The sequence below is a fragment of the Physcomitrium patens genome, chromosome 3 (assembly GCF_059467195.1).
Source record: "Physcomitrium patens ecotype Gransden chromosome 3, ASM5946719v1, whole genome shotgun sequence".
Lineage (NCBI taxonomy): Eukaryota > Viridiplantae > Streptophyta > Bryopsida > Funariales > Funariaceae > Physcomitrium > Physcomitrium patens.
This window is the reverse complement of record NC_143412.1, coordinates 1,349,281-1,376,835: the sequence shown is the minus strand read 5'-3', so window position 1 is coordinate 1,376,835 and position 27,555 is coordinate 1,349,281. Positions and strand designations below refer to the sequence as shown.

Sequence of the window (27,555 nt, the reverse complement as noted above, 5' to 3'; positions counted from 1 at the left end):
CTAAACTTCGGTAAATGGCACCACGACTCCCAAATCGAGATATCAACTGATTTGGAATCCCAAGAAAAATAGTTTTAGTATTTCAAGGATATCTGGCAAGTGGCAACGCTCTAAAGTTTGCAGATTTCAAACATCTGAGAGGCCGTACATACGATTGGAATATGAACACTAATGACGCAATGTTTCCAATCAACAGGTTTGTAATTATACCAAATACAAAAGTATTCTATGGAGTATGAATTGTGAAGCTTTCGTTTCAGAATTTAAAGCTCATGATGAGAAAATGGATTCGCAGGCTTTACATTCGAAAGGTAGGTAGACTGATTCTCCTACAAGAAAAGTCTATGTACAAAGCTTTACCAAGTTAATCACTGCGGATGCCCTTAGGGATGGCTGGTCATAATACTAATGTCACATTTCCAACAGAGTGCTCTATTACTAAACCGGGATCAGATCTGACAAATATTTTTTAAAAGCAGGATACGAATCAGGAAAAATTGAGCGCAAACCAAGTGCCGTGATGGAGGATGACGAGGAGTAGATCACAAGCCACCCGCCCAGGAACCCCACCAAAGTGGCATTCTGTGCCATCGACGTGATTTGAGCAAGACAAATGAATGTATAGTCACGGACTTCTACGTGCATAACAGTTGCTTTGAGATTAAACTGCAACACCCACAAAGCTCTTAGTACTAAACTGGAAAATCGAGGCACTAGGATTCGACCCTCTACACACTACTAGAAAGCACCAGATAGTTCCTCAACTTTGGCTTCAGCAATCATTTTACTTTCATTAGATCTGACGCTGAATTTAATCATGGACCATACCTTGAACACAATCTGGCAGAGAGTTCACACCAACAGAACCCAATTGTATAGCGGCAATATTCTGACGGTTTTCTCAGTACGATTCTATAAGAGTTCTGAAGAAAACATTCAATTGCTCAAATACTTAAAACAAGCTATCGGGAGTAAGGAGACGAGACTAACATTGAAACCGAACTTCTCAATCCTCTGCTTCTCTATGGCTTCTTCCAGCCTTCTCTGCAAACAGAAAGAAAATACAAGTAATTAAAGGTTGAACTAAAAGTAAAAAGTTCCACACGAGCGACACAGCTTTCACGGCTTTTGATTTTTAGTGTCAGGTTGTGCCATCACAATTCAATGCTGAGACATCTCAGAATAGAAGAGCTAAATATCTCAACTTTTTGGGCTGAACACACGTGTAAAATTGAGAAGGTAACAAACCTTTTCAACCCAATCATATATGGAGTTCGCCTTGGGTTTAGTGCTCCATAGGAGCAAACCCACGGTTAATGCGAGTGAAGAGGGAAAATAATATCCAGTAATCACTGTAAATATTGCCATTGTGGGCATCCATAAGTATTTCAGCACAATTAGAACTCTAGAATCCCTCTCCTCAACTTTAATCACGGCGTGCGGCATTGACGAGGCCAGTTCTCCCATATGAACTGCAAAAGGCCGACAGAAAACACAAGACTCATGACTAGAGGATGTAACCAAAGCAAGACAATGGACAAAATAGGAGAGGAAGGGAGACAAAGCATCAGTAAAAAATTCCCATCGTACTCTGACCCTGGAACTCCTGCAACGTTTTACAACTGAACAACTGTCTTAAAACCATTGAGAGATTTGACGAATATAAATGCATGGAAATGCTGCAGTTTTTTTATGATTGACAAGAAGCACAACTAAGGTACAAATGTCGCTTTGCTTTCCCCATGCAACAATAGATAAGATCAGTGGGTTCAGATTTTATAAGCCTAAAAATCCTTACCCTCCTCACATTTAATGACCTCTGTAGGCCCATGCCATGCCGCCAACCAGCTGGTGGCAAATGTCAATCCCACAATTTTTTTCATTCCATAATTCCTACCTGCTTGACAAGATTCACCACATACATGAAAAGTGACTCACAAAAGCTGCGGTCATGATAGAATAGCTAAAATCATCCAGACTCTTCAGAATATACAAGACATGTAAGAAGAAAGGAACAAGTGAAGGACTTGGAAAGGAACGGTCACCTATCCCACTTACGACTAATTTGCAAAATCGGTTGAAAATGCTTCAATGTTGCTAAATCGGTACTTCTGTGCATACTCGTTGAATAAAATAGCCGATACGCACAGTAACCTCTTTCAAACCCTTCAGAATTGAGACCCGAATGCTCTGTAAAAAGGAAAATTAGCAAATTTGTTTGGAAAGGATTTCATATCGACAACCTTTCGTTCTCAACAGCTGCACAAACGTGTAAGTATCACCCACTCCCATGAAATTACATAGGACCATCGATTCTTGTAAATTGATAACCCAAGCTAGCTGGTTTACAAAAGAAAACATTTAGGCACAATGTGTCAAGCATGAAGTGCAAACCTAGAATTCATAGAAGGTTACAATTCTTCCCAAAACAATGAAGACACCGATACCAATTCCGAAACCCTGCTAAAACCTAGTTGAAGGAAACCAGAGTCTGGTGAAACCCTCTGAAATAATGAAAGGATCAATTGTTATTTACACAATTTTCATGGAAGTTCCCCTGAAGTGCTTCTTAATGGAACGATGCACAGGAATAGAATGAAGGGAACCGCAAAGCTTAAAAGTGATATAGAAGAAGGGGTTTATCAGCCTCTTGCATTCCTACAACATAGCAAGTGACCCAATCCAATGCAGAACTTTAAGTAGAATCAAACCTCAAAGCTTTATCAGTGGGATGGTGAATAATTCAACCAGAGACTTTGAGCACCCATTCTTGCTACTACATGCTCTACATTCTTAGTCACAGAAAATCCATAAATTTACCTGGGATGCGACATTTGGGAGATGGAACTTCGCGAAGTAACGTTCTAATCGAGAATGCCAAACGGCCCCTCATCAACCTCGAAATCTGCATTCTGCTTTACTACTAAAAAATGAACGTGCTCTACAACATCATCCTTTCAAGAGCACAAGCTGTCTGAAAACAACAATGTAAAGGCAAGAATTCGGAGTGCCAGTATCCGGAATATCACTGAGAGCTGCTACAAATTTCCGCTCAAATCAATTGGACAAAATCTTCGACAAAGCTGTAAACTCAAATGGTTCAAACATCAAATCACATCTACCTACCACCCCACGAAAGACGTTAAAAGACTGAGCCAGACACTGAATCAATAACCCTCGACCTCACTACTCCAGAAAGAAGTAATTCAAGGTTTGGCCGATTTTGAAAAATCTCAAAACATTTGTATCCCTAAAGAAACCCCGTACCATGAACTTAACCAACGTTGTTCTGAGGAAACAACTCTCTCAACAAAGACAACAAGCAAAATGTAGAGAACTAGAGCTGTCCAATTTCATATCCGCACAACGCAACGCAACCCTCGTCGAATTAATTGTGTCGCTCACTCCTCAATAGACTGGCTCCGCCATCGTAGGCTGTCGGATCGCTGCTACCCCTCGATGCAATCTCAACCGCTGATTGGATTTCTGGGAACGTAGGGGAACCAGGGGGCGGGCAGGTTAGAGGGGGGGCAGGTTAGAGGGCGGGCAGTTTGGGAACTCAGAAGCCATTCCCACACTGATCCACATTGACATGGGTGCTGAAGTTTGTTTAGGGGCTGCTTCTCAATCCCAATTTTCAACCATCACTCTTACTTCAATCAATTTTTTTTTCTTTTTATTTAAAAATAAATTTTGATTTGTGATATTTACTATTATATAAAATTTCCAAAAAATTACTATTATATATAATTTTGTGTTCACAAATTTTATTCAAAAATTATTCTTGGTAAAAAAAAAAGTATTGTGTAATTTGAGTGCTGTTGTTTCAATTGTGGTATTTACTATTCTATTTACAAAAATGATTATATTTTTTTTCTTTTGTGTTCATTCATATAATTTACAAAACTTACCAATTCAAAATTATATCTTGTAAAACTTTATTTACAGGTAAATACAAGTAAACACACATATTTTATAAACTTCTCAAAAAGTAAAATATAATTTGTGTAATTTTTATAAATAAAGTTTGAAACATTTATGAATAAAATAAATTATTTAATTTTTTTTATTACAATATTAAATTAAATTGTTGCAGGACCCCAACAGCTTGTGGTGGGTGGTCTTTCACAAAAAGAATTGTGATATGCAACCAAAGGTAGTGGCTCCCAACAAGCGAACCTACCAAACTCTGCAAAGAGTATTATGAAGGGATGCGATGTTTACCAAGATGTAGAATTGTTCTTCAAAATTTAGATTTTTATTAAGAGTGTGGATGCAAAATTTGGCACTTAATACAAAGACTTAATTTGATTTGATGATATTTCAATTGTGGTATTTACTATTATATATAATGAAAAGACATATTTTTAGTAGTGGTTTATACAACCACATTTATTTTAATTATAAAACTACTTAGATACATAACAGTTGTAGAAAATATTTTATGATTTGCAAAATAAACTAAAAAAAAATAAACCCTCTTACACCAATTTTTTTTAAAAATAGATTTAATTAAATATTTTTTCATAAAATTTCAAATTAAAATATAATAATAATATTTTTCAATATTTTTCAATATTTTTCAATAGAGTATGTGTAAATAAAAAAATTATTACAAAAATGAAATAAACTAAAATGTAGCTAATCTGTATATTATTTCTTCTACAAAGACTTTCATGGATTCTTGTATAAAAATTATTTCATTGATTCTTTTATATAAACTAATGAGTAACTTTTGTGTTTGAGATTGAGAGGCAGCCCTAAACAAAATTCAGCACCCACGTATATGTGGATCAGTCTCAAACTGCCCGACCTCAAACCTGCCTGCCCGTCCCCTACGTTCCCTCCATCCGTTCCCATAAATCCGATCGGCGGCTGAGATTGCATCTGGCGACAGGTTCGATCCGACGGCCCAAAATGGCGGAGCCAGCCAGTCGATTGAAAAGGGAGGTTTCTGCGACACGTAGTGAGTGACGAGGGAACGCAAGAGCTTCCTTGCTTGTCATAACTCAGCTTAACCACAACTTACATTTTTCTCGAAACCCAAAAAGAATGGAATAAAAATTCAAATTGCTTCAACTCGACAATCACAACGTCATTCATGAGCACTGCACGCAATTTGATAGCTGGCCTGGAGCTGAAGTTTCCTTGGTGACAGCTCAGGCAACGGCATCTGCTCTGAGGCGACAAGTGCTCTCAGCTCTTGTAATGTATGAACTTCATCCTCATTCTTCTCGTGTTCATTCATCTTCCCGCAATTTTCTCAATTTGTCCCGCCCTAGACGACGATTCGCTTGAAATCTCCCGCTTACCAGCTTGCATTACAGAATCGATTCCATGCTCTGCAGTATTGCTCGCTGATTAGAGAAACTGTAGCGCAGGCCATTTCGTAGAGGTTCTGATAATGCTTCAGCTTGCGGTGAACTCGTAGATGTAGCTGAAAGGAAAATTCATGAAGCTCACATTGCCATGAATTTAACTGCTTTGCATTTGAAAACCTTCTAAAGTGGAACACCATTTGCTTCCTGTGAGACCGGTATCACACCTGACTACCTTTGATTGCCCAAGGCTCGACTGCCTGACAGAAGCCTTTTCGAGATTCTGCCTCAGGTTACTCTGAAAACAGTAGTTCAATGTATGAGGTGTGGAGTGGTCAAAGCACGATGAGTGAGGTGCTATCTAATTGGGCCTTCTTATCACCAGGTTGAAGGCTCTTCATTGGCCGCTTGACAATTATTGTTGGGTTGTGCTTATTTGATCATATTAAGTTCCTCACCAGAAACTGATTTTGGAGAAGCAGTTAGGTTATCGTTAGGATTCCTTCCTCTTTCAGAATTGCTGCTGTAGCTTCGCTTCAATCCTGGATTATCACTATCTGGTAACACGAGTCCGTAGAGCTAATCGCTCCAGGTAACTCTTCACACAAGGGAACTTTCTCTATTAGTTGTAAATCCGACAAGTTTTAAGCACACCTGGGAGCGTCTATTCGGAGGGTAATTTGAGAAGGCTTTGATTGTCTATGTGAGAGAGCTTTTGTGCTCGTTCATGAATTCGGTGAGAGTAAGTTGCTTGTTACAGTCGAGGATAAGGGGGTGGAAGGTGGGTACAACGTCTAACACATATGATCAATAGGTGGTGGGTCTGCAGTTCAGATCAAGGTGGGTGGTGTTTGGGGCGGTCAAACGGACGAACCAGGAGGAGGGATGAATCCAAGCTCTTGGAAGCCTTTGGAAGCTTCTCCACAACGAATTCAGGCATGTTCTTCGTTGCTCAATTCTGATTGTATACTATCGTTGAGCTTTCCTAATAAATGGGTGATCCACTGTCATGAAGCTTTGCGGTGGGCATGTGAATGTTTTGGTGCTTAGCTCCTCTATTTCGCAGTCACTTCCTCAAATCTTTATAGTGTCGGTTAAACATTGCACTTGAATTGCAATGAGTTTGAAAAATCATGAAACGGAGTGGTGATTGGAGAATTACAAAAATTTAGGTCACGAATTATCGTCAACTTTCCGATTCCGAGTTTGGGTCATATGTTCTTTCTCATTGAAATTCATGATCAGATCATGTTCATAAGACCATCGACTTAATGCAGTAGTGTAAATGAAAACACATTTTTGAATAGAAGCATCTTGCTGTTGAACCAAATCTACAAAAAGCTCAAAATTCAGTTAGGATTGAATTTCAATCTAAACTATAATCTTGAATTCTATCTATCAGCTCATAACGATTCGCTTGTTAGTGTCTGATAATGTTTCTCTGTAGGAAATTGTTCTTATTATGTCTCACAGACGGGTTTATCAATTCTTAGTGTCCATTTGGTTTTTTCATTTGCGAAATAATTTCAACTATTGTCTTGCAAGAAGAATGTTACCGTTATCAATTCTCTCTGTGCGGCTTGAAATGGAAATGCTATTTGTGTGACTCCTAGTTCTTTTACTATGTGATTGAAGTCGGACTTGGAATGATTTTAGAGTGAATGTGTAACTCGAGTTGGTGCTTGCAGCCAGGTGTTGTGCATCGGAGCTGGTCGATACGAGCTCTACGACATTATGTTGTTACGATTCTGGTGATAGCCCTCTCAACAGCTTTAATACCCTGGCTTCAAGTTCTGAAATCGAAGACTGTTCGTCTTGAGGAATCATACGTTGTGCTTCCCCTGTTCGTCAGAGATTATAGGCTGGACAAAGGTAACTTATCAAGTAGTGGATATGGAATGCCTGTCAACACAAATCGACGATTGTTAGTGTGGCCCTTAGACTATATAGCTCCGCGGGATGGGCCCTCATTACCTCCATGGGACCCCAGGATAAATACATGGGAGGTCCATAGACATCTATCTGAGGTCGAGGCACTTCTTTTTGTGAAAATGACCGTGGCTAATGTAACTTATTTTTTGGATCTCGATTTTAGAGGCTATTTCAGTTGGATAAACTGCAATTGGAAAGACAAAAGGAAGAGAAATACCTTTTCAAAACTGATCGATGTACTTAAACCAAAACAACTGCATGTGAGTTCATAATCCTTGTCATCTACTCTTGGATCTTTATTTGTTACTATTCTAAGGAATTTATCCTCTTGCATTTTTTTTATTTTGCTGTGCGCTAAGTTGCTGAGAAGTTGATTACTTCAATTGGAAATAAGATGCGTGGCTGGACATTTTTAACATTTCCCATCATTGCGATATCTTAACCAATTATTATCAGTTAAACCACGTTTCTTCTTTGGAATGAACTAATGCATGTCAGAACTTGGAGTTAAAAACATAGTTTACGTATGCACAGGGTCCCAATGGACTGTACGTTCCAACGGATGAGAATTGGTGCAATTCCAAGTTGTGTGAGCAGCTGAACTCATATGAAAACATGTCAGCTTCCTGTGATCCAGATTTTTGCAACTTTCTGGGCTCATATGGAAAGGAGGATATTGTAGGAATCCTGTCAAGGGACAACGTAGTCCTCAGCAACTACAGTATACCTAGCAATGACCCACATTACAGACTCGTGAAGATGACATTTGGGTAACCGGTCGTAAATTACCTCTCCGTCTGTACGAGATGCCAACGTTATATTCCTCAGAGCGTATTCCTTTGCAATTTTTTGGTGTTATTTACTAAACAAGCTGAATGCCTACACTGACGTGACACTTCCATCTCGCAAGCAGGTGCGTGTATAAACGCCACTCAAAAGCAACATTGAAAAGAATGAAATATAAAGAAAAGTTGAGTAGTGACGGTGTTTTGGGATTGAATCTGCGACCCCTTTCATTTCCCAGCCAGTTAGACGAGAAGAACATAGCTGAGCATAGTATAGCTCTATGCTTGGCCAACACTAATGGCGTTTTTGCTGGATATGTCATTTTTGGTTTCCCACTAACGCTACTTGGTGATAACATGCGTTGGGCGCTTCTTGAACACAGTGATGTGTATGTTTTCAATCTCAATATGTGTGCAATAATTGTTTTTCTTTTTCTAGATATTTCCTTTTTCTAAGCTGAACTGCTCCTTCACCATATGTCTGAAAGAGTCTTATGTAGAGAAAGTGACAGAGCTCACGTTTGAGCACTCAAACCGTGCTTGTTTCAATAAGTCTGGGCTTTCTGAAGAAGTAGGTACTACATCCAATTTCACTTATCCCTTTTTCCTTGAGTGCTTTGATATGTTCGGACCGCAGCTGTTTACGTAATCTACAGTGAGATTCTTTTTTGTTTTTTGCTTTTTTTTTGCTTTTTGCTTTTTTTTTTTTTTTTGCAGTTGTGATTGTGTAACTGATATCCATGATAACGTTCCAACCAGTTCAATTTGTTGCAGAGGGGATTATCAGGTGACGTTATACAATATTAAGTACGGTGATCAGATGGTACTTCTTGGTGACGTATCAAGGAGGCATAGTAACTATATCATTCTAGATGGCAGCTCACGCTTCACATATTTGGCAGATGAAATTTTTGTCTTTTTCGTGAAGATAGTAAGTTCTTTTGTTTACTCGTCGGTCCCTTGCAACTAGTTGAATAGAATTTATGCGGTTACAACCTCCATCAATCTAACAAATGTTTCCGATGGGTCGAAACAATACAAACACTGATTGCATGTCATATTTTATGATCCAGATTCCTTCTAAGTGCAAAGAAGGCTCATGGTTGTGTTACGCAATAATCTTAACAAGTTCTAACAATCTCCGCGAAACAGGTGGAGAGTTGGGCAAGAAAAGCAGGTTATGAATCACAGAAAATTGAAGAAGAAGAAGGGACTTGTTGGAGTTTTTGGAAGGCCACTGTGTAAGATTTGTTTGAATTCATACCTATAGATAATGTATGTGGAACCGTTGCTGTCACACTAACACTATCTACCACAGATTGTAAGTGTTTGGTCAGCCCTTCTACTAAACTCAAGCTGACCATCTCCTCAGGCATACTATTGCAATCTTGATGGCAAAAGGTTTATATTTATGTTGTGAAGAACCATGTGATTATGATATCCTTAACTGGTGATTGTAGGAAGGAGGATGAGCTTATTCAGGGCTTCAAGAATGTCACGTTTCTGCTCGGTAGCACGATTCCCCGCAGTGAGCTGGTCATTAAGCCAGAGAATTACATCATTAGCCCGGTAACCACTCCAACCAATTATCGGCCAAATACCTAATTGTTGAAGAAAATGACCGCTAGCGTTTGGTATAACTTACAAATACTCTTGTAGCATTGTACGTAATAGTGTGTCCATAACAAGTGGTCATTACACGCTGTCTTGAAACCATGATAATCCGGATAGTAATCCGCGAGGCAAAGAACGCTATAAGAGCCTTTCCTTTGAAGTGAAGTGGGCGTGAACTAGCTATTTAACTGAGTGCCATTAATCGGCGGGGACTCTTACGGTGTAAGTTGTAACACAGGCAGAAGGTTTGGTATGCCTTGCATTTCGAAGTTCAAATTCCATCAACCAGCCCGGAATGAACATTCTAGGAGGTCAGATTTTTATGCTCAGAAACCCCTTCACTTCGTTTCTGACAGTAGGCATGTTAACACCTGCAAAAATTATGTTTTTACCATGTTTTTAGACATATCAGTTTCATTTCTATACACAGGAATGGCTATGAAAGAGCACATCACACTGGTAGACAAGATGACCAAGCGAGTTGGGTGGCTAGACGATCAGACTTGTAGACAAAATAGATTGGAGAAAATGAGGACGTGGACAACAGATCGGCCTGATCCTAACCACAAATGCAATCCATTCAATTTCGAGTGTAATTAAGCAGATATGAGATGCCGCTTCTCTAACGAAAAGATTAGCTGGTAATCACAGAGTGAAAAAGTGTTTTTTCAGATGATTTTTTCAGAATCATATCAGAACTTGCTGTTTGTGCCATCAAAGTCAGTCATTGGTGGTTGGCGACGGCAATCTTGTCTAAAAACATTTTTCCTCTTTGTCAAGTTTGGTCTTCATGACTCTTGTATAATATGATATTTTTTTTGAAAAGCCTTTACTAAGTGATTAACTGAATCTGATGAATGGTCATTTGCAGGGCTTGGAGTCTTCTGGCATTATCAGACTCAAAGAAAAGTGCTGTTATCCTCTTGTTAAGTTTGACTGCTCAGAAAAAGACCGTGGATTTTTTAAGAATCTCTTAAGAACAAGGATGTATACAAAATCAAATTTTTGGAGAAGAATAGCTGCTTGCTATGTTACTAGTTAGCCATAGCTCTAGTATGTGCAGAGAATCAGTAGCTTCATAGTTTATTTAAGTCTGTAACTAGCTTTTCCTTTCCTCAAATTTCAGTTTGAAGTGATGCTGTTCTTACTTGAAGATCAAAAGTCGCATTTACTATACTACTTGACCTATATTACTTTTATTATTTGCAAGCCTCCATGATATTGGAATTGAAGGTAGGTTGTATCCTTCCAATACAATTCATCGAAATAATTTGGAAATTTTGTGCAATTTAATCCAATTCCTTATATATATTAAGTGCACATATTTTTATAACTCAAGATTTATTTTGTGGTTTTTTTTGTATGTGCCCATCGATGCCAAGTGCATATCTAGTTAGATTTAGATGTTATTAAAATAACAATGACCTATTTGGCAACAAAACATATAAAAGTAAATATAATATGTCATTTTGATTTTAGGTTAAATATTTTGATGTGTATATGTCAAGGACAAGAACTAGATGAAAAAACAATTCAGACAAGTGAGCCTTCACTCAAAGAAAGGTAACAAAATATAAATAAACAAGTATGTATATTGAAAGAGAAATTGGAATGGCTATTGCCAAAAGACAAGAAAACTAGAGACCCTTGAAACTAGACTAGAAGCAAGAAAGGAATTGACAAGAGTGAAGAAGCCTTCACTCTTGTCTCTATATATACTATCTAACTAGGGGCTACGTGGCGACATTCTATAGGACCTCCAATATGTGTTGACTTTGTAGGGCACATGCCTTGACTTACAAGGCAAGTTTTTCTACGTGTGGGCCACATAGTTAGCTTGATCTTCAAGCTAACAACATGTGTGGCACATGGCCAACTTGTTGACCACGTTTCTAATCCAAAAAGTCAATTAGAGACACCTATGAAGTCAAAGCAATGTCTAGGAAGTTTCTAGGAAGCTTCCATATTAAATATTATAGAATTAACTTACTTTTACCTATTTTTACTTACTTCTACCTATTTCTATATGTAATTATTAGCTTACATGATTATGGCCGTGATATTACTTCCCCTTCTAGGGACGAATTCCACGAGGAGCGGTCATCATATGTTGAGAAAATTTATAATGCGACGAATTGTATTTGCCACATACTCTGATCTCTGTTCTCTTCGAAGATGATTAATAGGGCCTCTCAACCATCGGTAGTGTCCCATACCAGGGTGGGAAGACCACCCAATTATTTGATCATTGTCGAGGCCTTCGTAACTTCCTTCGAATAGAATATTTGGAACACCATCAGGAGTTGTTCCTTCTTCTAGCAAAATTACCAAATATCGGGAGTCCCTTCCCAAATTGTGATACCAAACGCGTTGTATCTCACCATCTATTCGAGGAAGAACATGTCGTTCTTGAAGATCTTCATCTCGATTGCGTTGTCTTGAAGGTTGTGACAATCGTAATGTCTCGTTCGACAAGTCAGCAAATAAAGGCTCTTGAGTTGAATCCGCTGGTTGTTGGTTCTCCATCTCTTGAGCACCATTACTACAACAAAGCTACGAACAAGAATTGAAAGTAAAATATTATCTTGCCTACATGTTGTTTCTTTTATAAAGAAGGTTTTCATCTTGCTTTTGATGGATGTCGTCGATGAAAAGCCTCCACCGCCTTTGCTGCATTTGTAAGATTCTTTATTGGCTCCCATGTGCATTCACTAATACCATATCCGCACCAATGGACAAGATATTCTAATTTATTTCGACGTCACCTTGAATCTAAGACTTCTTCTACTTCAAACTCTTCATTATTGTCCACTTCTATAGGAGGAGGTGGAGCTTATCGTCTTCTTGGTATGTCCACTGTCTTGTATGGTTCAAGAAGAGACACGTGGAATATTGGATGGATTTTCATTGACTCCGATAGATGTAAACGATATGCAATCGGATTGATTTGTGCAGAAATAAAAAATGGTCCCAACCTTCGATAGTTCAACTTGTCACAAGGACGAGTGGTCTTGATATTACGATGAAGTAGCCATACCTTATCACCCAAGACGAATGATAGTTGTTCCTTTCGATAGACATCCGCATTGGCCTTTTGTTGTTCTTGAGCCTTTTTTAACTGCGCCTTCATCGTTGCATGTAGCTCTGATAAATGAATTGCCAAATCTTACGCAGCAGGATTATGAACTTTTGAAAAGTCAAAAGTATCAAGTCGTGGATGATAACCATAATTACCAAAGAAAGGTGTTTGTTTTGTAGAAGAGTGTACTGTGTTATTGTAAGCAAACTCTGCCAATGGCAAAAGAGTTGTCCAATCATTTTGTTGGTAATTAATGGTACATCTTAAATATTGCTCCAAAACTTGATTAACACGCTCCATTTGTCCATCAGTTTGAGGATGGAATGCCGAAGATAGTTTTATATCCACTTTAAGAATCTTGAAAAGAGTCCGCCAAAATCTTGATACAAATTGAGTTCCCCTATCTGATATAATATCCTTGGGTAATCCATGATAGCGATAGATATTGTCAAGAAAGAGCTTAGCTGTTTCTTCACCTGTGATAGATTTTGTAGATGGTACAAAATGTGCCATCTTAGTAAAACGATCTACTATCACGAATATAGAGTCATAAGAACCTAAGATTGGAAGACCCGTGATGAAGTCCATAGAAACAGAAGATCATGGTTGTTCTGGAATGGGTAATGGCTGAAGAAGTCCAAAAGATCGATGACGAGGAGTTTTTGATCTTGAGCAAACATCACATGATTGTACAAAATCTTTAACTGCCTTCCACATTTGAGGCCACCAAAAATCCTTAGATATCAACTCCAAAGTCTTATTATATCCAAAATATCCTGTTGTTAGGAAGTCGTGACGAGCTTGAAGAATGCGTAAACGTGCTTCTCCTTCTGGAACATATAGGCGTCCTTCAAAATAGAGTAGGTTGTTCTTGAATTCAAATTTAGATGGATCATGAGATTTAGAAGAATTGTTCTTGATATCATGAACAAGAGGGTCTGAAGACATACTTATCTAGACTTTCTTAAGGAAAGTTAAATCAATAGTCAATGTTGATTTTATTGCTCGAAGATAAAACTGTTTCGGCTTCAAGAGAACCGTTCTTTGTTGCTCAAAAGCTGCATCTCCTTCTTTTGGTGCAAGATAAGAATATCTAGACAAGGCATCGGATAAACCTTGTTGTTTTTCTGGCCGATAAGTGATGATGAATTCAAATCTTGATAAAGACATGCTCCGACGAGCTTGGCAATGATTTAATACGCATGTTGACATAAAATATTCGAGGTTCTTGTGATCCGTATACATAGTGACTTGACTAGAAGCGCCTTCTAGATAATGACGCCATTCTTGAAAAGAATCCACAATTGCAAAAAGTTCTTTGTCGTGGATCTCATAATTGATTTCTGCTGCTGAGAATTTTCTTGAATGAAAGGCTACTGGATGAAGTTTGTCATTTGTTCCCATTTGTGATAAAACCGCACCCAGAGCAAAGTCCGATGCATCTGTTTCCATAAAAAATGCTTTGGAAAAATCAACACGATACAAGATTGGTGCAGAAACAAACGCTATCTTCAAAGATTCAAAAGCAACTTCCGCTTCTTGATTCCATTGGAGTTTGTCTTTACAAGTCAAACGTGTAAGTGGAGCTGCAACTCGAGAAAAGTCTTTGATGAAGATCCGATAGTAGTTGACAAATCCCAAAAAACATTGGACATCTCTTACCGTTTTTGGGATCTTCCAGTCTATAATAGTTTGAAATTTCTTAGGATCCATCATAAGTCCATCATTTGAAATGATATAACCTAAGAAATCGACTTGAGTAGTGTAGAATACACACTTTTCTATCTTGGTATAGAGTCCTGCATCTCTTAATTTTTGTAACACACGATGAACATGAAGTTCATGTTCTTTTGGATTCTTAGAACAGATCAAGATGTCTTCTAGATAACATACTACAAAATCGTCCAAAAACTCTCGAAAAACATCATTCATTAGATGTTGAAAAGCTGCTGGTGCATTTGTAAGTCCAAAAGGCATGATGTTGTATCCAAAATGTCCATACCTAGTTCGAAATGCAGTCTTCCATTCATCTCCTTCTTTGATGCGTACTAGATTGTATGCTCCACAAAGATCTATTTTTGTATAGATCTTAGCTTGATTCAGCTGATCAAGAAGTCCAGATATTAAAGGTAGTGGATACCTGTTTTTGATGATAATTTTGTTGAGTCCTCGATAATCAATATACATTCGCAATGATCCATTTTTTTTCTTCACAAATAGAATTGGAGCCCCTGCCGGAGATTTAGAATGGCGTATGAAATTCTTGGCTAGATTTTCTTCAATATACTCCTTGAGTTCAGCCAATTCATTTTATGATAAACTGTAGATTGGTCCGAATGGCGATTGTGCTCCTTCTTGAAGGTCAATTGAGCAATCATAGGGATGATGTTCCGGGAGTGTATCCGCATTCTTTTTTTCAAATACATCTTGAAATTCTTGATATTGGCTTGGAATGCCACTTGAAGTCTTTTCACCAGTAGAAACGGGTGTAGCATAAATAATGTATGGTGATTCTTTCATAGCAGTATGCAAGAAAGCTTTTGCACCTATAAATACGGGTTTAATTGAACTGGACTTATGACTCTCTACTTGCTTAACTACACTGTTAGTTATACTTTTAGAGAAAGTAAGAATTCGGGAAATCCAGTCTATTTGAGGGTTGTATTTTTCTAACCACGATAAACCTAAAATGACTGGATTAGAGGGAGATCTAATAATATTAAATACTACAAAACTATTATGACCATTGATTATTACTTCTATAGGAAGGGTTTTGTGAGTAATATCTCCAGAAGACAATGGACGACCATCTATCACTTCTACATGAACAGGTTTAGTTTTCTTTACTAAAGATATGCTATGTCTTTTAGTAAATTCTTCATCTAAAAAATACGCTGAGGCTCTTGAATCTAACAAGGCAGAGACTTTGTAATGTTTAGGTCCTAAAATAACATTTAATGTAAAACAAGGAGAGGGCTCTAAGGAGAGAATAGGACCTTTACTAGAAGTTGTGCAAGGTTTCAGTTGCACGGTCCCTATTGTAGCTGGACAAACTCGTTTTCTGACATATTATCTTCTTTCATAGCCATACTCCTCATTTTGTGATTACGTCATTTCTTTGGACAATGTTGAGCACTGTGCTTTGGTTCTCCACAATATAAACATAATCCTTCTCGACGACGACGAGACTTTTCTTGCTTAGTAAGAAGTTTGAAACATACTGCATCAATTTGCATATCGTCTACTTCTGAATGTATGTATTGAAGAGGTGTTGGTGTTGCCATTGAATTATAGTAACGTTAAGGTCCACTTGTACGGTTCTCAGATCAGAATTCAAAAAGGCGATTGTCGCAGTTCACAGCAAAGTCAATTGCTTGACTCAATGTTTGAGGATCAGGTAAGTTGAGCATTAATTTTTTTACCTCATATTGTAATCCGTAGAGAAATTGGTTAATAAGTGCGGCATCATCTCACTTGATATCAGTTGCAAGTTGTCGAAATTGTGAAGCATATAACGTTACTGATCGATTGCCTTGTCGTAAAATACGGATCTTATTGGTTGCAACACGAATTGCATCATGTTTTCCATATATGGATTGAAACTCTGCCAAAAAAGCCTCTAGATTATCCAATATTGGATCTCGTCGTTCAAGAAAAGATGAAAACCATGATAGTGCCGAACCTGAAAGAAGCGTACTAATGAATCTAACTTGTGATCTTGGAGTTGGATAGCTTTGGGGTTGAAGTTCAATCACAAGTTGCACTTGATTGATAAATCCTCGAAACTTGGATCTGGTGCCATCAAACTTCTCGGGTAGGGCAATTCTTGGTTCTCTAACATTTGAAGGGCGTTCTACCATAGGAAAAAGGACATGGTTTGGTGCAGATGTTGAAGCAGCTCCAATCATTTCTATATCTTCACTTCCTGCCAATCTTGTTGCTCCTTGTGGTAGTAAATTGAGTTGATGCATTGCAAGCATTAACTCTCTCAATTGCTCTTGCATTTGTGCCATTGCACTCTTCATTTCAAGAAGTTCTGCCATGATAACACTTAGAAGAGAGAAGATGTCTAATATCGCTCAAGATAAACAGAAGAGAGGACTTGCGGACAAAGAAAATGCTAAGGACAATATCAGTTTAGAAGAGGGTAATCCGCAACTTCTAATACGCTTATATCTTATCAAGAAAAAGGGGTAATCTACTCTTAATCAAGATTTGACAAAGCTCTGATATTGTAGGTGTACTCTTGTCAATCTGTCAAGGACAAGAACTCGATGAAAAAACAATTCAGACAAGTGAGCCTTCACTCAAAGAAAGGTAACAAAATATAAATAAACAAGTATGTATATTGAAAGAGAAATTGGAATGGCTATTGCCAAAAGACAAGAAAACTAGAGACCCTTGAAACTAGACTAGAAGCAAGAAAGGAATTGACAAGAGTGAAGAAGCCTTCACTCTTGTCTCTATATATACTATCTAACTAGGGGCTACGTGGCGACATTCTATAGGACCTCCAATATGTGTTGACTTTGTAGGGCACATGCCTTGACTTACAAGGCAAGTTTTTCTACGTGTGGGCCACATAGTTAGCTTGATCTTCAAGCTAACAACATGTGTGGCACATGGCCAACTTGTTGACTACGTTTTTAATCCAAAAAGTCAATTAAAGACACCTATGAAGTCAAAGCAGCATCTAGGAAGTTTTTAGGAAGCTTCCATATTAAATATTATAGAATTAACTTACTTTTACCTACTTTTACTTACTTCTACCTATTTCTATATGTAATTATTAGCTTACATGATTATGGCCGTGACAGTATAACTTATTATGTTTATTTGTGAAATTTTAGTATCTAATATCATATTCCAAGTTAGTATGATTATATAGTATTTTTCTACTTTTTTAGTATTTTAATATTTTATTTATTTTTAGTACTATTTAAATAATAAACTTTAAGTTTCAATTCTAATCAAATTCAACATTTCATCTTAAATCTTTTGTTGTAATTTTATATTTTAAAAAATATTTATAACTTATAAAAAATTAAAATTTTTACTTAAAAAATTTATACAAAATTACATAATTAAAGCACCATAATTCAAAATATATATATATATATATATATATATATATCCTTAAAAATAAATGATTGATATTTATGATTTTTTATATAAAGACCTAATATTTCTATTTACATTTATTAACTTATAATAAAATATTTTATTAAAAATCTAAATTTTATAAAATATGATTTCTAAATATTTATCTATAAATAAATTGTTATGCATAATATATACTACACTTATCAAAAGGTATTTTACTAATATTTTTATTTAATATAAGAGTACTAAATGTTTTTCTAATGCATTTTTTATAAAATAATAGCTGTTTAAGAATTATATTAAATTATTTATTTATTTTGAATTTTAAAATTTAAGTCTTAAATTATCTTTAAAGGCCTTTAAATCTCTTATAATTTTTTTTTCTAATCTTATTTATTTATTTGATACAACCGCTTTAAAAAAAATAACATTCTTTTATCACAATATATATATAAACATGAATTAGATTTATGGGTGTTCTTTGGTGCAATATGTAATTATATAAACTTCTTTAAGAAGTTTGTTACATCCAAGCAACCATTACAGAAATATCTTACAATTTGGATACTTAGCCACTAAGTCTTGTGGTCTTTAAAAACCTAGTCTTCTTACTAGTTAGTATATACAATGATAAAATTAAAAGATATCATTAATCTTGTTAATACCCTTTTAAAGATATTTTATTTACTTTTAAAATCTTCTTTATTTTATTTATCATTTATTTAATTCTATTATCTTTAGATAAATTGTTTTAAATATGTAATTTTAATATCTTTAATAAAAAAAATTAAAACTCAATAACTTTACTTTAATGTCTTAAATCTTTAAAATAGTCATCTATATCATATTGTAATTTGGTGATTATTTAACAACTACATTCAATAATCAAATATAAAATCAAAACTATCAACTATTGTGAAAAAAGAAAAGAAAAGAAATAAATTAGTTAATTTATATATATATATATAACAAACAAACATAGAGTTGTGTAATAAACAAACATTAACTAATTGACATTTCATTTCATACCATAACATAAACATGTTCTAACAATACTAACATAATTTTCATATATTCAATTCACTTTTATTTATTTATGTCTTATGATTCCTTCAAATCCAAAAGATCAAAAATTAATTACAATGAATATGTTACCAAATAAAAAACTACACACATTACAAATCAAATCTTACATTATTAGCAATATGTTATTATTTCACATCTTCCCCTACTAAAAGAAAACAAAATACCTTCAATAACACAATCACCGCACACAAGCTCATTTACTACCTCATACACAAGTACAAACAACAAGAGTCATTCCTTGAAAGTTTAACACATTACAGATATATGAAATACCAGAATCTCAAAAATATAAGAATTTCAATAAAAATAAATAAATAAAAAAAACACACACACACACACACGCACAAAACAAAACAACTCATGAATACTGATCCACCATCGTCATGCTCATATGAGCACTAAATAAACACTCCCTCAAATTCATAATAATAACAATAAAAGAAATAAACATCCATATATATATATGGGTGGAGGTTTCTGAGCTATAGTGAGTCTTGTGTGTGTGTGTGTGTAATTTAGTTTGTTTTAGGGAGTGTTTATGTGTGCGATGTTGCATGTTTTGCAGGGCTCGATGAGTCCTCGGCGACGTGGGCTCCATGCCCTCAGTCAACTCAAGCTCATGTGCGCATGGGGTGTAGGCATGTAAGCTTCGGGGTCGATCCAACAAGACCCAGAAGCCAGCAGCCAGTTTCTACTCATTCATGACACAAACACTCATTTATCTTTCGCAACGCACACTACGTTGGTGCTTTCAGCACAGATTTGGTGTTTTGGGTGGTCTGTCTGAGCTCAAAATTCGAATCCCATGGAGCCAAATTCTTGAAGTGCAGTCGCGACCAAGAACCCAGTAAATGTTTTGTCATCTGACCATGCGATGTTCTTTCAGAATCACGCTTCTTTTCTTGTGCACTCAGCACATGTTTGTTTGTAGTCTTTTTTCATTCGGTGAGTATTGGGTTGCTCGCTTGTTGGGTGGCTTCTTTTGGTTGTCTACTCTTCTGTTAGGCTCATGCAGAAGAAGAGAGAGTTGCTGTGCACGTTCGAACGAAGCTCTGTGAAATGGCGTTTGGAACCAAGTTTTCTTTGAGAGCCACTTGCGTTGCCGTGTTGGCTGGTGTGATCGGCATCACGGCAGCTGTTTTGGGCTTCATTGCTGAAAGAAAACGAATAACTGTAAGTTTTCGACGGGCATGTTTGGTCCTGCTCCTTGTTGATGTTGGTTACTGAAAATGGATTCTGTTTCTGAAAAGGATACTGCATTTCATTCTCGAGTATGTTGGAGACCTCACCCTCAGGTCATCCCTTCATGCAGCCCAAACAGATTTTGAAGTGTAGAAGTGCTAAGTCTTTCTCTCTGAACCACATACAAACATACAGACCCATGATGCAAATTTATCATGAAGCGTGTCATTAATCTGCCTGTGCTACAGGTAAATGAGATGGTGTGGGATGATGGTGCAAACCAGTGCATTATGCCGCGGAACGAAAGTTTCTCTTTGTCCATATCTGCTGCGTTTCTAGTTCTCCTCATGCAGGTGTTACTGACAGCAGCTGGGGGATGTACATGCTGCAACTACAGGATCGACAAACTCGCTAGCCCTGCAAAACTCGCAATCAAGAGCCTCGTAGTTTCTTGGTACGTAGAAACTGACTTCTTTACTTCATTGTTACTGATTCGTCACGAATTGTTTCTTTGCCCAATATTTGTTGCATCAAGCTGGGTTTTGGACCATATTTAACTTGTCACCATTATTATATCGCAGTCGAAATGATTGAGGGTTTGTTCTCAGGCTCGGGTTATGTATTGCAAGCTGGCTTACAGCATTTCAGTCAATCCTCTCAAAAGTTTTTCTCAATTCGCATGATCATAACTTGCACTAATGTCCAGTTTGAGCCTGTTAATGCAGGACTTTGTGTGTTGTTGCCATGATATTTTATTTCTATGGAGCTGGCGTGAGTAGCAACCATCACGCACAGTCTAATCCAAGGCCTGTGCTTCCAGCTTCAACTTCAGCATCCTGCGGGTATGCAGTAGACTCCGGGGTGTTTGCAGGTGCTGCTTTTCTCACGATTCTGGCCACAGCCTCTGGAATCACATACTATCTGGCTGCTTCTCGGGTCTATATTCACAGCTGGTTGTGTCAGCCTACGTACTGCATCGAGGTCGCACAACTACCCCCTCCTAAGCCAATTCCTCTTGCAATTATCACAACTACCTGACTTCTTGGTTGGGTTTGGCATAATCAGACTCAAATCTGTTCCAATAAGTGCATTCGTTTAAACGCAAAAATCAATTAAACTACATTCCTTCCATCTATATTGAAGATGAAATGTGGTGGCTACGTCTTCATTAGCACAAAAGAATATTTGTCATAAGGCACCTGCAAGAAAGTAATGCAATTTAATGGTAATATGAGACTTTTTAGTAATGAACAATTGCGTACCAGTTGCTAGAGATTCCAATCAAGATATTCATACCTTGTGTGGAATCTATAGACAAGGTTTAGGTGTATAGTATGTGAGTTAGTTTCTTTCTTAGAGTGCCTCACATGTCAGATTCAGAGTCATGAAATATAGAAACGTAAAGCTGTCCTTTGGTAAGACTGCAATGCAAACCATAGCAAACTTTGTGACATTCTCTGCCTCCATAACATGCTGAAACATTAAGCATTGTTATATTTGAAGCTGCTTTAAGTTGGGGCTTGTAGACACTATGCTCAATGAGCATACCAAAGCATTTTTCATTTGCAAACATCGTATAATACATAAAATTCCTTCATTAATTAAAATAGATTAATGACAAGCATTCACTTTCAAACAAAAATTATTTTATTTAAAGAATATGAAACAAAATTGTCAAACAAAACATCAAAATGTTTTGAAATGATTTAGAGTTGTCACAGAAGGTTATGCAAAGGTGCAATGTCACTCTCTAGGTGTAGGTTGTAATGCAACATTGTGGAGCAATTTCAATGTGTAAAGCCCAATTATTTTAGGTTTTGTATTGTGTTTTGTTAAAAAAACTCTATCAATTATTGTAAAAAAAGAGATTCTTTTTAATATAAGAACAAGTTACAAAAAAAAAAAAAAAAAAAAAAACAACTAACAACAGTGATGGACATGATAAAAGATAGTTTTAGATTATAGATTTTGAGACAATTATATTGATTCAATACCTCACTTCTTAGTTGAATATATTACATAATGCTAACAAAGATTTACATTATAATGGTAACATAGAAAACATTAAAAAATATGAAACCATCTAAATTTTTCCTCTTTAAATCGTATTAATAAATTATTTTTCTTTTTTGTATATATATAACAATCATATTTATTTTCCAAAAACATTTAAGTGAATAAAATCATAAAAATAATGTTATTTTACTACAATATATAAGTATTTATATGTATACTTACACAAATATGTATATCATTCGTTAAATAAAAAGGCCAACGATGATTGTCATTTGTTCTATGAATCTGCCCATATTTTGAATGCAAAAACACGGAGGTACTTGTACCCAAGTGTATACTTTTCAAGTCCATGCACAGACTGGTATTTCACTTGAGCACAAAGTCCTCCAAACAATACAATATACCCTATGTTTATACACACAGTTGTCCCAATTGTAGTCCATTGTTACAAGTTAACACTTGTTATTCTACTTCACTTTGTTGCAGCTGGGTGGCAACAAAATCTATATAAATCACTGCATCCCTGAAATAAAAATTATTGCATTAATAGTTGCAAAGTCTAATTTTATTGCCGACAATAGCAAAAGGAAAGTATTCATCTCGCACCAAACCATCCTTAAACAAATAGTGTCACCCTTTTTATCGCTTTGATGAAGGGCTCAAAGCTCTTATTTCTGTCCCCTGACATAATCTTCAAGCTCTTTCTCAACAGCCTGGTAGCAGAACTGGTATTGATCCTGAGGAGCCAACAATGGCCACGTTTAGCACCGCACACTCGATAAAAACGAAACAAGCACTGACAGGAACCAAACTTAGATACATGCGGTTTGCTTCCTGTCCCACGAAATTATACCTCCTTAGGAATTGGAGCCCTTGTAAAAATAAAACACAAAAAACAAAAAAAACAAAAAAACATGCAATGTTAACAGAGGATATATGTATTATGCGTATCAGCATCGCAAAAGCTTGATGACAGTCGGCACCAACAATAGCCTTGCTGATTAACAATGTAAGTATTAAGTGTTACTTCGACCCAACATTATCTCTACGTTCTCGGGTGCGCAGAAATTTTGGCTCAATCTTGCTTGCAGCGTCCACAGTTTCAATAAGAGAAAGAGGCAATCTGCTGTTTTCTGTTGGGATCACCGTAGCATAATGAAGCTGGGGTGGATAGGTTCAGAAAGCATTTTACCCTAGTTTGCACCATTCCGTCACGTTGCGACCTGAAGTTCCGCACCGTGCTTTTAATATCCACTGCCTCTAAGTCACCACCGAGAATTCGACGAAGGGTGTGATCAATGACGCAAAATGTCCCTGTTCGTCCTATGCCAGCACTGCAAGTAAAGGCAAGATCCTATAACATTAGACAACTATGCTGGACGAGGATGGGCGGAGCAAATGAACAGTATCTGTGTATTTCTGATTGCAAAGAAATGCCCGAACTGAAAGACTCCAGTTTGTATTCCACAGAGAGGTTCAACTAACGAATGATTATTTCAGATAGCAAGGGAGTACCTGCAATGAACTACAAATGGGCCAGCTGAAGGTGGAATGCTGCTCAAGGCACGAGTCAGTTCACGAACAGACCTCGTGGAAGGTGGAACACTAAAATCAGGCCATTCCAGGTATTCGTAGTGCACCATTGTCAAGAGTGGTTCTGTGAACTGCACAATCCAGATTAGATTCAATACTCCATAAAATTTCAATCTAGTACTCATTGAACCGTTTTTAGCCCCCATGTGTTTAGCATAGGATGCCCGTTTACAGTTTCTAGTGCAACTCTATCCACGAAAACTGGTAAATATTCAGGCTGAAAACTTGAAAGGATTGAAGAATTTCGACCATGAAACTTAAAATATTGAGTGAAGAGATACCTTAGTGTCTTGAACCTCAAAGACTCGTCTGACTATTCCATGTTGACTGAGGCTCGTTTTTCGATTTGTAACAGTAATCTGTCCGTGTGTTTGGGTCTGGTTTTCGTCCCTAGGAAAGTAATGTGCACACTTATTCTGTCATGTCCCCAAAGCAAAAGTTAGCCCCAAGTCTGACTTTATTGACACGAGAAAAATACAGCTAAGTGTGATATAAATCCGGCACATCCATCCAACATTTGAACACCGTGCTACTGTGCCAAAAAAGTGGTAGACAAGGTCTAAATAATCACAAGGGATGAGCAACGTTTCATTGCGCTAGTCAAAACCAGACAAGGGAATATTCTATGAGCACTACACAATCATCAGCGCCCTACGTCAATAGCTGCAACATATCTTCTCTCGAGACAGACACCAGCTGCACATATCACATGTCCAGAAGCTGTCTAAATCAAGCCAAACTTGGGATAAGAATGGGTGGAAAGTGTTGCATTCGGCGCAGGCCACATCTGAACTAATAGTGAGACGAGAAAAATCGTGAAAACTGAATGAACAATCAATCACAAATACATTTTACCTTCAAGCATAGATGTTCATGGCGATGGCTAACCACCATCATCAATTTGAAGGCCAATGTTCAGGATAACTTTGCTTACTTGGTCGCCATCAACAATTTGAGTGAGCATAACGATGATAGGACACCGCTGCTGTAGCACCATGGCCCAGAAGTCGCTGACTGTAGAGGATAATGGCCCTTGAGTGGCTATGAACAAGGGCAAATTATTATAGGCATGGTCCTGCATGTAAAGATTCTCACGTTCATTGCCTTGGAACAAACAGCAAAAAATTACAAACTGGTCTGTCTCAAATTATGTTACTACATAAACAAAACGTATTAGAAATAAAAGTGCTGTAGATACGTACAAGATTACATAAATCTTAATTCAATTCAACCCTAAGAGTTTGGGGACAATCTAAACAAACCAAGACAAGCAAAACACTTCTCAGGTCCACAGTTTGCCACAACTGATGAATGTTGATACCTGGACAAAGCTTGCATTAATATAATCAGTGTAAGTGGGACCGAGGTGTTTTTTGCTGAGAAGCACTCTCGTGTAGTTGTCTATGGTACCAAGTTAAAGAAGTGGCTTCCTTTGCCCTCTTCACATTTAGAATTACCAAATCGATCGAAGATCCGAGACAAATAACTTCATGAACGACGAGCGGCCTCATCAAAGCCGTTACCCTGACTAACGGACGTGATCCGACTAATCAATCTCATCAACAAATACATACACGAGAGAAAAAGAAACCAGAGAGGACAACATAAAGAGCAACTTTAAAATCAATCTTAAGGATACATGGCAGAACATTGCGATAACGGTTCTTGGCTCTGTTGTTGGGCAATACTGCCGCTGTTTTCTCCGTGGGTGCCCTGTAGTCGGAAAGCTCTTCTGCCTAGATATTCAACACAGCAAGTGTCAAATATAGGGAACCTACTTCACAGGTCCACCTGGAGGAAAATTGACGTTAAATTTGCTTCTGGTCATTCGACAGATACACGCCAAGCTCCCATACACAACATACTGTTCAAGTTCTATTTTAAAACCATGAAGATGGACCATGGTTAACTGAAAAACTCCACATGCACTATTTTCAATGCTTGTAAACTAATTCACAAGACAAGTCTCTTGAGGGAGTAGCAATGAATACCGGCAAAGCGTCATATTCTTGGTCAATTTCTCCGAACCCACTACTATCATTTACTTTCTGTCTAAGCACACTCAGGGCTTTTTTACAAGCACGAAGCTGTCCTGGATTAAGCGACGGCACTGGAAGATCCCTGGTCATTTCCTGGTGCTTAATAAGTGCTCCAATGTCAATAGTTCTATCAGGAGTTCTACCCCCAGTTATTCTTGCATTCAGCTGAGTAGGCGTGGGCGTGCAAAGGAGTGATCCCATTATGGAGAATCTACTCGAAAAAAATTCTGTAATCTGCTTAGGCACACGATAGACTGATGTGAGGAGTTCTAGCAACACGGTGTCTTGCGATGTGTGTCTCCCGTCTTTTGATACTTTCCTAGATGTAGGTGCAGAATGAAATCGCTTCGTAGACCTGTTAGGATGGCACATTCACCGGAATGAGCAACATAAAAATAGTGAAAGTTTTTTAGTGAATTGCGAGACATTAATGAGCTAAACGCATCCATTCATGACGCATCCAGAGGAGTCCTACCTTTCAGGAGAGAACCCGTGAATTTTAAGGAACAACTAACACAAACACCATAACATTCAAAATGCTTCAATCAGATATGATGAAAATCCTAACAAATTGACCTACTGGCTGTCGGGAAAGAATGTAAAACTTCAACAACCAACACATTTAAACAATAAGAGAAACACACTAAGAAAAGAAACAGTTTCACAGGAAAACATCGACTCTTTATATCTCAATCGCGTAGCTACATGCAATCAGAGGATGCACCATTTACTACTACTACAACAAAAATAAAAACTCCATCTTACACAACATCCAAATTCAAAAACATTGTAAAAATCCCAAGTTCCACTTTAAAGGGCCTAATTCAATTTCCACATAACAAAACCATTACCAGAGATTCCACGTCGCCTTTGAACATTAGAAGCCACAATAATCTTCTAGAGCTTACAACAGTCGCTAGACCACTACTGCGAGGTTGAAATTAGTGCAGGGTCAGAGGACTCAGCACCTTAAGAAAAACGAGATTACAGTGGTACAGAAACGTGGAGTTGGAGTTTCAAAGCAACGTAAACTGGGTTTAAGCCCTGTTGGGTATTGCGCTTGTCCGTCGTCGTTCTCAATTCTCCTGGGCTCCGATTAAACCTAAGTGCAAATCCAGAGCACCCTTATGTGTCCTCACACTGCGCAAGCGGCAAGTACAAGATCAGGGGTGCAGGTTCCAGGACGGTTCCGGAATCGGGCACGAGGACCCGTTGTGACTACTGTAGGTCAAACAGTGCAGGCTTATTTACCGACAAACCAGTATTGCCCTTCAAACAACCGACTTTTATAAACTTTTGCCAGTCTTAATACCAATTTTTGAACATCGCAGTGTCCGAAGTTGAAAAGAGCATTGCATTAAACTGGTGTGGATTCATTTACTGCTGCCACCTATCGTATAAATCAAGTTTTGAAAAGTGTACTTGTTTGCAAATTGGTTGCAAATCTTTAAAAAGACACAAGAGTAGTAGTAAGTAATACACACAAGAGTAATAGTAAGTAATACACATAAGAGGATTTCTAAGGAGAGAGAAGAGTAATAGTAAGTAATACACATAAGAGGATTTCTAAGGAGAGAGAAGAGTAATAGTAAGTAATACACATAAGAGGATTTCTAAGGAGAGAGAAGAGTAATAGTAAGTAATACACATAAGAGGATTTCTAAGGAGAGAGAGCTTCGCTTACAAAAATCTATTGATCTGTTTGTGTCTTGTATACAAGAGAGGAGAAGGGGAGAGGATAAATAGTTCCTCTCCATTACATTCCAAATATTGTAGCTATGGTATTTATTGTAGTCTACACTAAATAT

The 27,555-nt window shown here is 37.3% G+C and overlaps 4 protein-coding genes across 5 annotated transcripts; 2 read left to right on the top strand and 2 right to left on the bottom strand.

Moving 5' to 3' along the window:
- Positions 1 to 224: 224 nt before the first annotated feature.
- On the bottom strand, positions 225 to 3,370 carry LOC112280561 (uncharacterized). The gene is made up of 6 exons (XM_024516176.3): positions 2,821 to 3,370; positions 2,059 to 2,190; positions 1,799 to 1,897; positions 1,249 to 1,472; positions 991 to 1,044; positions 225 to 666 (listed from the first exon to the last, which is right to left on the bottom strand). The coding sequence occupies exons 1-6, from the start codon at positions 2,909 to 2,911 to the stop codon at positions 439 to 441; spliced, it is 828 nt and encodes a 275-aa protein (XP_024371944.1). The 5' UTR covers positions 2,912 to 3,370; the 3' UTR covers positions 225 to 438.
- Positions 3,371 to 5,404: 2,034 nt separating this feature from the next.
- LOC112279397 (aspartyl protease APCB1) lies at positions 5,405 to 10,981 on the top strand. Its single transcript, XM_090249398.1, has 13 exons — positions 5,405 to 5,419; positions 5,586 to 5,672; positions 5,816 to 5,910; positions 6,148 to 6,254; positions 7,011 to 7,510; positions 7,785 to 8,020; positions 8,164 to 8,424; positions 8,795 to 8,966; positions 9,188 to 9,276; positions 9,496 to 9,604; positions 9,888 to 9,960; positions 10,080 to 10,290; positions 10,521 to 10,981. The coding sequence occupies exons 1-12, from the start codon at positions 5,405 to 5,407 to the stop codon at positions 10,247 to 10,249; spliced, it is 1,914 nt and encodes a 637-aa protein (XP_090105524.1). The 3' UTR covers positions 10,250 to 10,290; positions 10,521 to 10,981.
- Positions 10,982 to 19,827: 8,846 nt separating this feature from the next.
- On the top strand, positions 19,828 to 21,286 carry LOC112279773 (protein VASCULATURE COMPLEXITY AND CONNECTIVITY). Its single transcript, XM_024514441.3, has 3 exons — positions 19,828 to 20,090; positions 20,348 to 20,553; positions 20,825 to 21,286. Exons 1-3 carry the CDS (start codon positions 19,977 to 19,979, stop codon positions 21,135 to 21,137), a joined length of 633 nt encoding a protein of 210 aa, XP_024370209.1. The 5' UTR covers positions 19,828 to 19,976; the 3' UTR covers positions 21,138 to 21,286.
- Positions 21,287 to 22,348: 1,062 nt separating this feature from the next.
- LOC112279519 (protein-tyrosine-phosphatase PTP1) lies at positions 22,349 to 26,928 on the bottom strand. Of its 2 annotated transcripts, none has more exons than XM_024514039.3 (9): positions 26,716 to 26,928; positions 25,700 to 26,102; positions 25,348 to 25,444; positions 25,030 to 25,109; positions 24,643 to 24,783; positions 23,990 to 24,124; positions 23,631 to 23,779; positions 23,308 to 23,449; positions 22,349 to 22,852 (listed from the first exon to the last, which is right to left on the bottom strand). In XM_024514039.3, the coding sequence occupies exons 2-9, from the start codon at positions 25,946 to 25,948 to the stop codon at positions 22,784 to 22,786; spliced, it is 1,062 nt and encodes a 353-aa protein (XP_024369807.1). In that variant the 5' UTR covers positions 25,949 to 26,102; positions 26,716 to 26,928; the 3' UTR covers positions 22,349 to 22,783. The 2 variants fall into 2 exon arrangements, with proteins under 2 accessions (XP_024369807.1, XP_090104633.1); XM_090248507.1 differs by having other exon boundaries at positions 26,599 to 26,768.
- Positions 26,929 to 27,555: the final 627 nt, after the last annotated feature.